This window comes from Podarcis filfolensis, assembly GCF_964270895.1.
Source record: "Podarcis filfolensis genome assembly, chromosome: 6".
Classification (NCBI taxonomy): Eukaryota; Metazoa; Chordata; class Lepidosauria; order Squamata; family Lacertidae; genus Podarcis; species Podarcis filfolensis.
Window position 1 is genome coordinate 76730064 of NC_139609.1, and position 14618 is coordinate 76744681.

At 44.2% G+C, this 14618-nt stretch overlaps 1 protein-coding gene across 1 annotated transcript; it reads right to left on the minus strand.

Moving 5' to 3' along the window:
• Positions 1 to 1265: 1265 nt before the first annotated feature.
• BLCAP (BLCAP apoptosis inducing factor) lies at positions 1266 to 13996 on the minus strand. The gene is made up of 3 exons (XM_083619776.1): positions 13869 to 13996; positions 10851 to 10982; positions 1266 to 4040 (listed from the first exon to the last, which is right to left on the minus strand). The coding sequence occupies exon 3, from the start codon at positions 3902 to 3904 to the stop codon at positions 3641 to 3643; it is 264 nt and encodes an 87-aa protein (XP_083475902.1). The 5' UTR covers positions 3905 to 4040; positions 10851 to 10982; positions 13869 to 13996; the 3' UTR covers positions 1266 to 3640.
• Positions 13997 to 14618: the final 622 nt, after the last annotated feature.

Below are 14618 nucleotides of genomic sequence, written 5' to 3' on the forward strand. Positions count from 1 at the left end.
GAGCAATAGATAGGCAAGGCCTTAAGCAGTAGGGAGACTCTTTTCCCATCTTACCATCATAGTTTCCTTGTTGCAATTAAGAAGATAAGAATAGCCCTGTTGGATCAAGGCCAGTGAGTGGCCTTCTGCTCCAGCATCCTGTTCTCAGAGGCCACACAAGCAGGACCTGAGCGCAACATTACTCTCTCCTCCTGTGATTTCCAGAAACTGGTATTCAGAAGCATACTGCTCCGGCTGTACGCAAGAGTACAGTATGGGCAAGAGTACAATATAGCCACCATGGCTAGCAGCCACTGATAGTCTTCTCCTCAATGGATTTGTCTAATCCTCTTTCAAAGCCATACAGGTTTGTGGCCATCACTGCCTCCTGTGGGAGCAAAATCCGTGTTTTTGCACTATGTGAATAAGTATTTCCCCGCTGCCCTGAATATTCCAGCATTCAGCTTCCACAAGTGTCCACGAGTTCTAGTAAGAGGGAGAAAAGCCTTTCCCTATCCCTATACAATGTAATAATTGTATACACTTCCTTCTTGTCACCTCCTACTCATAGTAATCAAATCCCATTTATTATTTTGGTTGTGCTTTTCTGAACCTGTTCCAATTCTAGAATATCATTTTTGAGATGAGGCCTCAATACCTACTTGCTCTAATAGCTTAGTTTACAAACTATTTGTTATTGCTTGTTTGTCAGTCTTACATGGCTGACCACCTATTGCCACTTTCTAACACCTCTCCTCTTTTCTTTGCCTCTACCACTCTGAGTTTTTGCCAAACATTTCACTTGCATATCAGCTAATTCTCCCCATTCTGCTGCCCACTAAGCCTTCGAGTTTGGGGCTTGATGAAAATATTTGTTTATTCCAATTCCTGGATTTTGGCATTTACATTAAACTTACTTTTTCTGCTACATACACGAGTTTAAACTGCCCTGTTATTTCAGGAACACAAATTGTGTTTTGGGTTCCACGTGTGTGCTTTTAATGTTAAAAATAAGGAAGTTTACACAGCCCAGCTTTGATCGTACATAATGTCAAACCGATCCAATGGGGTCCAGATAGTAACAAGCAACAGATAGAGAACACAAAAAACCCAGAGTGCCCCATGCCAATGGCCAGGAAATATAACTGCAATGGGGAGAGAAACACAAAACGTGAAAGCTAACCTTGGCAATGGCTGCAATCAAAAACCCAAGCATAACTATAAACCATACACAGAAAGCAAAACATAAAAGTTAGATGGGTAAATCCATAAGAAAAATGCCAAAATCCAGAGTCAGACAATTCCTTTATTAGGGCCAACCAAAATGTCACAAATTAGTGAGCACACATTCATCAGGATGAATGTCAAGCAAAGTGGGGAGCAGAGAGGGAGAAAAGCCGCTTGGTGTTGAAGCCATAGATCATTTCAAACAAACAGTTTTGATCTCCACCGCCTCCACTAGCTTGTAAAATCATCTCTTGCAACTAAGAAAGAATGCAGCTCTAACAATAGTAATAGAAAGGGTTGCCAGTTCCCAGCTGGATCACAGTTCTTTTGTGTGTAGAGAATTGCAGTATCAGATATAGGAGCTCAGAAAGTCAATCAGGAGTACAGTAGTCTAAAACACAGAACTTACCCATATATACAAGTTCCAAAGACTTGCACATTAGCTGTGTTATTCTACTAAGGGGGAAAAACCCAGTGACTACTTGGGGGTTCAATGCACTAAAAGCAGCTTCATCTTCACCCCAAATCACCTCATCCCATGCCAGTTCAGAAATGGTGTCCTCTCTCTTTCTTTCTTTTAAGCTGTGTTGTCATCTAGCCTGGCTGCTGCCACTTTCCCCAACTATCCTTTCCACTGTACCCTCCCCTCCGGTTTCTTGCATATTGTTTCCCACTTCCCATTCCAATTTTATAGTTCTGCAAGCACTGACATAGCCTAGGTGGTAAGTTATTCCCCCCCCCAAAAAATATAGTGCTTTCTGAACTCAGAAAAATGGTCATCAAAACACTTTGTGAGAAGGGTCAGCAGGTCAGTGTCTGAACTGCCACATGAAAGTGAATAAAACAAGATGAACTCTATTCTTTGCTTTGGCTTCCAAGCAAATTGTCCTGGGAACAGAAGCGGGTAGGGGGAAGAGGAGTTAAAATGCTGCAAATCCGAAGGCCTTAGTCCAACAAGAGTGACTGCATCATAAATGGCACTAGTCCACAGACCAAAGTTTATAAAGCTTTATTAAACCTGTTGAACAGCTGTGCAATGAACAAACAAAAAATAAAAAAAAATCTCTGTGGAGGTTTCACGATTGGTTTCTCATTTCCAACTCCCCTGGAAAGAAAAAGCATTTTCAGCAATGCTCTTCCAGGGAAAGATTGTGCAGAGCTAAACAGGTGGCAAAACAAGAGCATAACCTTGAAATGTTATCCAAAAAGTGTATGCCTGCTTCCCCCAAAGGACTAGCTTATGCTTCAGTGAAACAAACGTTTCCTAAGGAAGAAACATATTTATTTTCTGGAAATTACTGATGTGCAATAGAGTGAAAGCTTGAGGGTGGGGATAAAGCTACGATCCAGGCATCACCACAAAAAGGTTTCCCAGAACCACATGAAGAGCTGCAGCTTAACCGTTAGTTGCTTTCTTCCTCCCATAAATTCATGCACAGGCTCATTTACTTGTGATGAGCGATAGTAATAATACTCTTGGCCTCAAAAGGGAAAAAAAGAAAGAAATAAAGCAGCAAGTCACTCAAGTGACAACTCCAATCCAGTATCCAGAAGCAGCCCATACCTCTCATGTCAGGCTTAGCACATACAAGCTTCTCTACTTGCCCTTGCTGTTCGCCTTTTCAGGTTAGAAACACTGAGAGCTTAAAAGTCAACAGCAAAAATAATAAGAGGGATCCTGAAACATTACAACAGAGCATGCTTCTTTTCAATTCAAGAGCACTGGTAAACTGTGGATATTTGGCTGGGTGGGGTGGTGAGGCAGGCTCCAGTGCCTGTGTAGTAAAAGTGGCATCATGACAACTCTGGGATTTTTGAGCTATGATCTATGCAGATAAGTATTTTGGAAAGGACTCAGGCAGTGCACACATTCCAGTTTGGCCTGCTGTGATGAATCAGCAGCCTCCTGGCTCCAACAGCTTTTAAACTTTATTAGCCATTTGCAACCCCCCCCCCCCAATGTTCGGAATGAGGAACACTAGCTCTTTATCAAAAGCAAAATGGAGAGAAGGCTTTCCAATTTCAACAGGATCAGATGACACATGTTCCAGAGTACTGATGGTTGCATCCTCAACTAGGCAAGGAGTGAGACCACTCCAGCGTCAGGCAACACTCAAAACGTCTCTTCACCACCAAGTCAGAAATAGAAGGACCAAACGCAGGTAATACAGGGCAGGAAAAATGGGGTGGGAAAAGGCCACCCACCAACTGCTCTGTTTCAACCCCAGGACAACAACGTTATCACCATAAACAGCTTTTGTAAAATTTTACAGGCAGATTGTGGAAGGGCAGGTGATCATGAATGAAACACTTTAATCCAGACATACAAACAGGTTGCTTGTACTCTAATCACATGCCTTATAACCCCTCCTTCCCATAAAACCGTCCTTTTAAAAGAAAAAGAAATAAGGAGCTTGCAACCAGGTAGAGGGTTTTAGGTGCCAACCACATTGGGATCATGAGCAGAGTCCGGCAGCTGGGAGCCAGAGCAGTGATACAAGAAACAATTCCCCCAGCAACTGTAGCAGATGAGGAACAAGGCGGCCAAGAAGACCAAGGCACAGATTGTGCAAGGTTTCCGCTCCAACAGAAAGCTCAGTAGGTAGAAGCCCATGAACACTGAGTGACTAAACCACAAGGCTGGGTTGAGGGGCTTTGGGATGAGGAGAACAGGCAGTAACCACTGGAGGCAGTACATGGTGTTTAGTGATCAGGGCGTCACAGTGATGGCAGCAATCCAAAACGGCAGTGTAAAACGTCTCCTCTGCGCATTCAACTCTTCCAGAATCAGATGGGCTGACTTCATAAAAACGTGTGGTGATATATGAGCAAGTCTTAACAGAAAGGTGGGGGGGAGGGGAAAAAAGAGGGGACAAGTCAGCAAGTTGGATTTTCCAAGTGTTTTAGATTTGCATTGTGTAGTAATCCAACCCAGCTCCCCAAACCCTACTGTAGTTTTCACACTCCAAATCCCAAAGCCTCATTCCCCCAGCTGCCACTTCCCTGGGTCCATGCAATCCCAAGCTCTAGTGCAGGGGTCAGCAACCTTTTTCAGCCATGGGCCGGTCTACCGTCCCCAGACCATGTGGTGGGCCGGACTATATTTTTTTGGGAGGGGGATGAACAAACTCCTATGCCCCACAAATAACCCAGAGATGCATTTTAAATAAAAGGACACATTCTACTCATGCAAAAACACGCTGATTCTTGGACTGTCCACAGGCAGGATTGAGAAGGCGAATGGGCCGCATCCGGCCCCCGGGCCTTAGGTTGCCTACACCTGCTCTAGTGGTTCCTTCTTGTAGCCTATGGAGGAAGAGACAGAAGATGCATGAATCTATCGTGGCATCCTTCTATCTCATGTGCAGGTGATTGTCACAGGTGTTCCTATGTAGTTTGAGAACCATTAGGCAACCAAGGTCAATTTCATTCTACCATGTTGTCAGTACTTGAGAACACTGAGTGGCTGGGGAAACTCAGCCAGATGGGTGGGGTAGAAATAATAAATTATTATTATTAATTATTATAACACAGCATCTGAACACACACAACAACTAAATTAATTCACACACACACCTCTCTCTCCCTCGCTCACAGGGACACTGCAATAAAGTTGGAACATGAAAAGATCAGCACATCTTCAGAGTTCTTCTTGATTTTATTTTCTTCATATTTTGAGACCACTGTTATGCTATATTGGCCAAGTGTGAGAGCTAGCAAGTACAGTGGCACCTTGGTTCTTGAACTTAATCCATTCCGGGAGTCCGTTCGACTCCCAAAACAGCTCGAAAAGCAAAGCACAGCTTCCAATTGGCTGCAAGAGCTTCCTGCACTCGATCAGAAAAAGCGGAAGCTGTGGTGCACGTTTGGCTTCAGAAAAACGTTTGCAAACCGGAACACCCACTTCCCGGTTTGCAGCATTCAGGAGCAGATTTGTTCAGGAACCCAGTCGTTCGAGCACCAAGGTACCACTGTATCTGGTTCAAATCTTCCCTGTCTTGAATTCACCAAGTTGTTTGCCCAATGTTACTACCTCTCTGACTCTGTTGTAGGGACTGCTGAAAATGTATATGAAGCACTTTCAACTAGTGACGTTCCCTATCAAATATGTTTAGTGGGTAAACCAGAGATTTGTAGAGCCCTGATGAAGAACCCTACATTCTTGGCCATTTGCATCCAGAGGAACTTCCTACTCTCAGACACCTTTCACTGCCCTCCCCACCATCAAAGGCTTCTTGCCTTCTCCAGATAAGCTGCAGCTCTCAGTCATCATTGCTCCATCTACAAATAGGAGGCAGAAGCAAGAGTTGGAAAGAGAATTACTGAAAAAGCCCAGTTCAAATAATACACAGCTCTCCCGAATGCAAGTATTACTAAGGCTTATGGCCACTGCAGAGACAAATGCAAAGGAAAGCCTAGAACTGCATACCCTGTCACTTGAGCTTCAGACAAGAGGAAGCAACGTTTTTGCATTATGAATGTTGAGCAACTAAGAGGAAAACTTACTGTAGCCCTACCAGCAAATAGCTAATTGTTAAGAAAGGAAGGAAAAGAATAACTCTTTATTTTCTGAAGGCCAGCCATTGGAAAACAGAGAGATCAGGTCACACTGGGCTCAATCCAGGTGGATTTTCTATATATACTCCATTGTGAAGAATTTGTCTGATGTCACATGCTTGCTGGGAGACACATAGACGAAGATAATCATGGACTGTGTCTAAAGTACTTCAGTTTGAAGGAAGAAAAAACTTTAAATGACACAGACTAATCAAGAAGTGTTTTCTTTCTATCTAAAAAATGATTTACAGCTCAACATAAAGACAAAGGTTTTTGGAAAACCCACGTTAAAAAGAATTTAGCCATAAATTTGTAAAATCTGGGCAGTGAAATTTTCCCCACCCAAGGATGGGTTCAATTTTCCTTTATCGGGTATGTGGCATGAATGAAGGGAACAAAACATGGCAGATCAGGTTTGTACAGCCGTCTCGATGCATCACACACACCAGTACTGTCAGCAACAAAAAAGGAATGACAACCCATCCTACAATTAACAAAGCTTTAACCATAATAAGCCATAGTTTAATAAATGGGGTAGTTTAATTGGATGGTGACACAAGATACAGTTTTCTCAGTAGTTTCATGCAGCATTGTGGAACTCCCATCCAGGGAAAATTCAACTATCCCGCATGTTTAGAAGATTCAGGTACCAACTGAAAACATATTTCTTTCCCAGCAAAGTTTTATTGTCCTTGTACTGTTTTCAGTTCTTGATGTAGATTTTTATGTTTTATTTATTGCTTTATCATGTTTGTATTTTATGCTTGTTGTTAGCCAGCCTGGGTTCCCATGGGAGAAAGGGTGGGATAGAAGAACAAACAACAATATTGTTCAGTTGTTTGAGTGTAAATATTGTTTGGGTGCAAAGTTGTCATCATGAATTTAACAGAGCAAAGTTACCAACTTCAGGAGAAATTTTATAGTGCTCCTTGACAATGGCTTTCTTAATGCTAGTCATAACAAAACATGAGATACACATGGCAACATCTGCCCAAGATTCATTTGTAGGTAAGTAGCAAAACACTTTTTGAATAGGAATTTCTCCTTTGTGGCAGCAAAGAGTGCCTCTCAGGAGCACTGAGAGAGAGGTGACAAAGAACTAGCAAAGGGATGCAATGCTGTTTCCCTTAACTCTCAGTTGAAAAGCTATCATACATGGCTCTGTTGAGCTGTGCAGTATTATGCACATTGCCATGGAAACATCAGATAAGACTAGCTTGAGGACATCTGACGATCTTGTAGAATCCTACTCCGCTGACTACATCAAATACCTTGCTAAGATCAACAGAACTGAGGTAGAGTGGCTTACTTTGTTCTCTGCATTTCTCTCATAGCTGGTGCTGACAAAAGATCATATTTGTTTTTGATCTGCTTGCACAGAAGTGGGACTGTGCCTACCAAAGCACTGAAGCATAAAGTTACTGGGAGTACCCTCAAAAATCATTCTGGCAAATACTCTCCCTAGGGTGCAGATGAGAGAGATTCCAGTGCCTCTGGGGTTGCCTTCATTCTTACACTGCATGATAATGTTAGAACCACATGTTCAGTAGAACTACTTCTTTCCTCCAGCAGCAGAACTAGTTATAAAGGACTGTCTGACTTTTCCACTCCCATGAACCTCAGCTGTAATACCAGTCTTCCCAGGTACTCTCTCTCTTGCCAAGGACTCCATGAGTTGGCTCTTTGTACTATCATTCTTCATATGTGTAAAGTATATCTGATTTGAGGGCTGTCTTGAGATAGATCTTTTTCATAAGAACATAGTAGTTTTCTACTTGTGAGATACAGCTGCTTGTTCCTGTAGATCATGCTGCTATCCAGGGTCTGACAGGCAGGAAACTGCGGAAGTGGGAATGAGAGTCTGTCATACGTTACATGACTGCTCCCCAAATCAGAAACAATTTATATATGATATAGGCTAATCCACTACAGATTTATACAGCATCTAAAATAAATGCTTTCTATACTGCACTTTTTGTTGGCTTGAGTGTCTTGACCAGGCTGTATTATTTCCCTTAGCATACGACATTTTAATTTCAGTAGGCTTTAAATCAGTTATTTCTAGTCATCTTGCCAAAAACTGTCTACCACTGTCCCATATATTGCTGTGTTTAGAGAAAGGAAGACCCACAGCTCAGTGATACAGCACATACTGTGCATGCAAATGTTCCATGTTCAGTTGCAGACATCTCGTGTTATGAAAGGATCTTTGACAATAGGGTGGGGAAGGCCTTCCACCTGAGACCCTTGGGAAGCAATGCTAGTCAGAGTGGATGATACCAAGCTAGTTAATGGACTGAGTTAATACAAAGCTGATTATAGAAAAGGCGCAAGGCACACCTTCAGGTTTAGATCTATACAGCTTTCAGTATGGAATAAGGGCAAAGGGCAAACAAGAGAACGGAAAAAGTTAAGAGTGCAAGTGCTGTAGGAGAAGTAAGAAATACACTGAACAACCACATCTCCTGCTAATGCCAAGATCATGGTGATGCTAGATGCCACCACGATAACCTTTGCCAATTGTCACTGATATTGCCTATGCTATGTTGGCCAGCACACATTAGGGCTATGACTTGCATTTTAATCAAACCCTTCCATTCAAATCACTGAGAAGAAATTATATGATAGTAGATGTCCAAGCTCTCACAACTGCAATAGCATCAAAGTACAAGAAAGTGAAAATGGCAATTTTAGGCTTCTGCCTCAACGCTTATCCCACCATTCCCCAGAACCACTTCTCTATTCCCCTTACCATTTAGAAGCAGTTACATGCCAACTACATGAGAGCAGCATGTGGGAGTGATATGGAACAGGTCGCAGCCAGCCCTCTCACAGAGTCCCCCACTCAATATCCATGAGGAAAGAGAAATTGAGGATTGCAAAACTAACCATGCTTGTTGATTCCAGATTATCTGGAAAAGATATACAATGAAAGCCCTAAAAAACGACATCCTGTTCACTTTCAAAACACACACAATTCCAGTTCAGCACTTTCAATACTTTAATGTGGAAACAATAAAAAGATCACTGTTTTGCTGATAACTAAAATTATTCTCTGCTGGCTTGATGAAAGAAATTAGGATCTTCACCTTCATGCACCATTAATAAATACAATTGATGACAGGAAACAACTCTGTCAAAACAAAATTCAGCCACTAGGAATGTGCAAAGGACAGAGCCTCTACAGCCCTCAAGTAATCCCTGTTGCTCCAAAAATTATCTGAACAAACCCTGCTGTTCTTATGCAGCTTGTAAAATAAATAAAAAATTAAAAAAACACTTTAGCAATTGTAGCTGGAGGCCACTTATTAAAATCTACCACCAAGGTCACCTGCACTGTAAGTAAAGTATGTTTAATACTAGCAGGGGAGTAGACAAGGTAGATAAAAGCATGCTCAGCTTCATCATAAATGATGTCTCTTTCCCTGCTGCTTCCATTTCCCTATTCTCTTTGGTGAGGTTTCTGGGAGTCACGTCACTCTGAGATTACCCGTAGCCTTTACTACATTCTCTCTACAGGTTTTCATGTCAGTATACTTCAATTAGCAAAACAAGATATTCAGCCTCAAAGGTTTTCCCCTTTTTCCTTTAGCAATTGCATTCTTAGAAGTTTAGAGGATGCTGTTTTACTGTGACAACCACACAGTAAGAGACCGAGATTTCAGAAAAAGCAGGAAGAACAATTATGGGTGCAAGATGTGGACTTTAATACCCAAATAACTGTTCTCTAATTTCTATGAACTACTGTATAAGGAAAGATGGATCACTAGTTAGTAAAGCATTCCTTCTAAAAAAAGGGCATTGTGTTATTCAGCAATATAAACTTTTTGGATAAAAGAGAACAAAAACCTGTATTAACCTGCTTTGCAATTACAGTGAAGTAGCTATCTTGAGTGACTTTCTTCACCAGATAAACCTCAAAGGGAACAATGGAGAAATGCTTAGAATCCTATGGGCTTTATACCAAGATTGACTTCAAGGCTTTATAGGCAAGTTGAATTTTCCCTTCACATTTTCCCCATTTATATAGTAGCAGCTGACAGTGGCATAATGCAAAGTAGTTTACCTGTGTCAAAATGAAAGAAGGTAAGCTAATGGGCTGGCACAGGTGGAGGGAAAATAGAGAGATTTGTACCTCCAATTTGCTTAGTGTGCTTGCTGGCTGTGGGGGGTAGCATTGTAGTTGGATGCAGAGGATTGATGGGAGGAACCAGTATGGGGTGGTGGTGGGACAACTGTGAGTGGTCAGAGGGAGAAGACTAAGAACAGAAGGTGTCAGTAGCTGAATGGGTAACAGGGCTTAGCGAGCTGGGGGAGTCTGTGGCAGAGTCAAGTCAAGAATCAGTAGCTAAAGCTGGTGAGTGGGAGGAGAGAGGTCAAGAGGCAGATATGAGACAGGCTGGGGAAGAGTCATGGTTGTCTCCCTCTCCTACTGCAAAAAGCTCCCTTCCCCCTCTGTCTGCCAGAACCAGAAGAGGGCTGAAAGGGGCAGAGCAGTGACAGGATGCCCACAGGTGCAGTCTCCAATTGCTTGGAAAAAACCCTGAAGAGGAGCAAACTTAAGACAGCTATGGGGAGGCAGGGACTTTCAGTCTCAACATCTGCTTTAATGGAGTAAGACAAACAGGGAATGAATTGCTGTGCTCGTTAGGCCTGACACTTAGCCAAGAGATCATGCAGAGATCATGTTTTCCTAATAAAGAGTTAGCTCCAAATTTGAATTGTGTGATTTACTGGCCAGCTCACTCTGTGACAATCACCAGCAAAAGAATTGTGCTATCAAAATAGGCAACTGGGTGCTCTCCAGATGTTGTGGACCAATTTCAACCCCTAACTCTTGGCTATGCTATCTGGAACTGATGGGAGTTGTAGTCCATAACATCTGGAGGACACCACATTGACCACCACTAAATTTTTTTTTAATGTACTGCAGCCTTTAGCAATCTGATACTCTCCAGATATTTTGGACTACAACTCTCATCAGTCCCAGCCAGGATAGCACACATCTGGAGAGCACCAGATTGCAAAAGGCTGATTTACTGAATGTGTTAAGCATATGGTTCAGCAAAAGTGCTGCTTCACAGTACCTCAGGAGGAGAGAGACAACTGTTACACAATTGTCAACTTCAACCTGGCATCCAAGGAAGAGATTTTTGCAGGCTGATATACTTCTGTGCTGAAGAAGGTCACTCGGGGGACGGTGAAAGAGGCAAGGGAAACTGGAAGAGAAAATATACAAAGTAAATGTAATTTAAAAACTGACTGGGAATTGGACAAACATGGAGATTTCTCCTCAGAAAGGAAGTAAAGCAAACAGTGACATTCCAGATTATTATTTTTTACTCTATAATAATAAAGAATTGCTACTGAAGTGCACTACAGTATTTACTTTGTTCATCCTCAGCAACTTAGGAGGAGAGGGAGGCTTGTCCACCTCACATTTTAAAGAACCAAGTCTGAGAAAATATCACCAAGGATGTTTATGATGGAGAGAATCAAACTTGAATCTCCCAGTTTCAAGCCCACCACTTCAAACTAAACTATCTTGTGTGGCCTCTAGAATTTTATTCCAGTTATCTCAAGCAGCAACATTTTAGACAGCAACTCTTATACAGGCTTCAGGCTGTTTATCCATCATATTTGCACAGAAGCTTCACACATAACTAGCTAAAACACAGGTACCACAAAATGAACCAATATGGAATGAAGATGTAGCAGAATTGTTAGTTACTTCATGCTTCTTATGTTTCTAAGAAAGCATTACGACTTAGCAGCCAAAGAACTAAAAGCCACATGTTACCCTAGTTGAAGAAAGCTGTTTGCTGCCAATTTGCAGTTAAAGGAAAATTTCTTCCTTTTAAGATCTTTAGTGCTTTTGAACAGGTGGGGGCACTAAAAGCGTATTCTCATTCCCAACCCATTATATAAGGTACCTACTGAGCCACATACACGCTCTGATGAGAAGAAAAAATACTCAGAAAATGAGGTAGAAGCAAATCTAATGTTCACTGAGCTCTTCAATTAGGTCTTCATTATGGCAAAGGCTGCCAAAATCAAGGATTGCCTTGACTCCAGAACACAGGAAAATTTTACCAAACAGATTCTGCCATTTTTACAATCCATTTAGTTTTGAAGTATTCATACTTTTAAATATTTGGTGCCAACTGTGCATGGGGTCTTGTACAGAACATAGACAGTGATCAGAAAGGAAGTTACTATGCATAAGGACAATACTTTATTGGGGGGGGGGCAGCAGCAGCCACTGTGGTGGAGCTATGGAGCTCAGCACTGGTGCTGTTGCAGTTTACCTAGACAGTGCTAGGGTGGGGCATGACAGCAATGAGGTTGGGGCTACACAGATGCATTGACAAAGCTACGCTGGTGCTCCCATCAGTTTATCTGTGCGGCTCAGACCAGCTGTCACTCTGCCCTATGTCCACACCAGGCATAGGCAAACTCAGCCCTCCAGATGTTTTGGGACTACAACAGAACCAGTGGCCAGGGATTATGGGAGCTGTAGTCCCAAAATATCTGGGGGGCCGAGTTTGCCTATGCCTGGTCCACACCATCCAGGTAAGGTGCACCACTACTGGCAGTAGCAGGGGGCGGGGGGGGGGGAGAACTTGCAGTCCTTGGCCTAATGCCATGCATGCATGCCATGAGAGGGGGAAATGGGGAGAGGAGGAGGAGGGATGGCAAAAAAGAGAGAAAAAACAGGGCAGAGGAAAAGAGAAGAGTGGTGCCACACCCACTGTTCATTCAGGCCCGCCCACTACTGGCATTTAGTTTCTGACAGATCACACACAATGGAATTTGGTCAACTGAAAAAAGACTCACCACTCCTGATTTAATGAGAGAGTAATATTTTAGGATTAGGCAAGTACTGCTACTTGGCAACATCAGACCATGGTCTTCTATTGACAGTCCACCCTCCTCTTTTCATCATTGCCCTGCCAGATGCCTCTAAACAGCACGCAGGCAATATATGATGTTGCTCTTCTCCAGCACCTGGCACATCAAGGTTCCATTTAACTATCATGGCTAACAGGCACTGACAGACACACAGCTTTGTCTATTCCTTTTTTAAAAAAAAACACACATTTAAATACACATGCACAAACACCTTAAAAGTTACAATTTAATTTGTGTTTTAAATGAAATCTAGGCAGCTGTAGTATACTGGCATGCTGCTGTTTATCTTACTCCCCATGCGAGCTACTTGGGCCATTTCTTTTGAATGGGAAAGCAGCAATGTCTTGCAGCCCCTTCAGATACTATTGCAACTCCCAGCACCACTGATTATCACCTACGGTGGCTGGGGGCTGATGGGAGTCCCAACAACCCCTGGAAGGCCACGAATTCTCCACCAGCTAGAGAGCGGGCTTAATAATCCAAGCGCACAGCGGGGAATTCAATATGCCAGAGGTTGCTAACCTGTGTGTGGCCCTCCAGATGCTGCTGAACTCCCAATTCCCACCAGGCTCTGTCAGCACATCCAAGGGGCCGGGAGTCCACAGGGCAACGACACCTGGAGGGTCCACGATGTTAGAATTCCTGGAACTCCTGACACACAACACCTGACATGAGCCGATCATCACTTTTAAACAGCCAAAGGGGGGGGGGGGCAAAGGAGCAATTAATCTGGTCCAACCCTGACACACCGCATGTCAATTTTCACTGGACGCAGAGCGAGCGGAGAGGGGGCAGGATCGGCGCCTGGGCCGTATCCGGCCCACACCTGTGGACACGGCAGAGCTCCCAATGAGGAGGCCTCGGTTCAAAAACACCAATGGGGGGGATTGAGGGGGGTGGCGTTCCCCTGGGGCACAAAAGACACGGCTGGGGATGGGATGGGGAGAAGCGAACAGAAAGGAGGCAGACATTCAACGGGGGGCGCTGCGGATTCCTCGCCGCCCCCCACGGCCGAACCCTCGCGGGCTCCTCGTTGGGGTTCGGAAAAACGGCACTTCCCCACCCCCACCCCGAGGGACGGTTCCACCCTCAGAGCTGAGGCGGGGAGAATTACGACCCAGGCAGGAGCTGCCCCCTCTACCGCCAAGACATTCCCTCAGGCGCCCCTTCTCCGTCCCCCTCAGCCGCATTACCTGCGCTCCTCGCCATAGCGCTGCCTCGCCGCTGGGCCGCTCTCCCTCCCTCCCTCCCCGACGCCCTCGGCTCCGTCTCTGCGTCTGTCACTCCCCGCAGGACCCCTCCTCCTCTCCAACTGCCCACTCAGGACCAGAGCCGGGCCGCCCGCGCCGCTGCCTCCTTTCAAGGCGCAAGCAGCGCTACACACCCACTACCCCTTACCGAAGGGCTGGGCGGCCTGCTTTAAAAATGGGTCTTGTTGCGTTCGGCGAAGCGGCGCCGGGTCGCCGGCTCAACCGTCCCGTTGTGTTTGAAACAGGCATTGAAGTAGACAGCCGCTTCAGTTTGGCTCTAGCTCGTCGGCGTAACGGCGAGGAGCGGGCCTACCGGCTGGCTCGACAATTCCACGATGATGAATATGCAATAAGGGGGCGGGGCCCGGACTTGGTTGCCGGCAGGAGGGCGGCTGGTACGCGAAACGGGCGGCCGAAGTTGGTTCCTCGAGTTTACACGGGTGCGGAAGCAGCAGGCTGAGTAAGCAGCCAAAGTTTCTGCTCCTGCGCTCCCAGAAAAATAATTTTGTTACCCAGAGGCTGGGCCCAGGATGGATTCCGACCACTTCAGGAGGCAGGCATAGATGGTGCTTTGGAATGATTTTTTTTTCAAATGATTTTTTATTAATCTTCCAAATTATTACAAATCAAACCAAATTACTTTTTATTACAATTTCTTAAAATCAGGTTTCCCGCTCCTGTTGCAAACATATG

Bases quoted from the DNA above. Each gene is read 5' to 3' on its own strand.
- BLCAP (XM_083619776.1), bottom strand. From the start codon at position 3,904: ATGTACTGCCTCCAGTGGTTACTGCCTGTTCTCCTCATCCCAAAGCCC.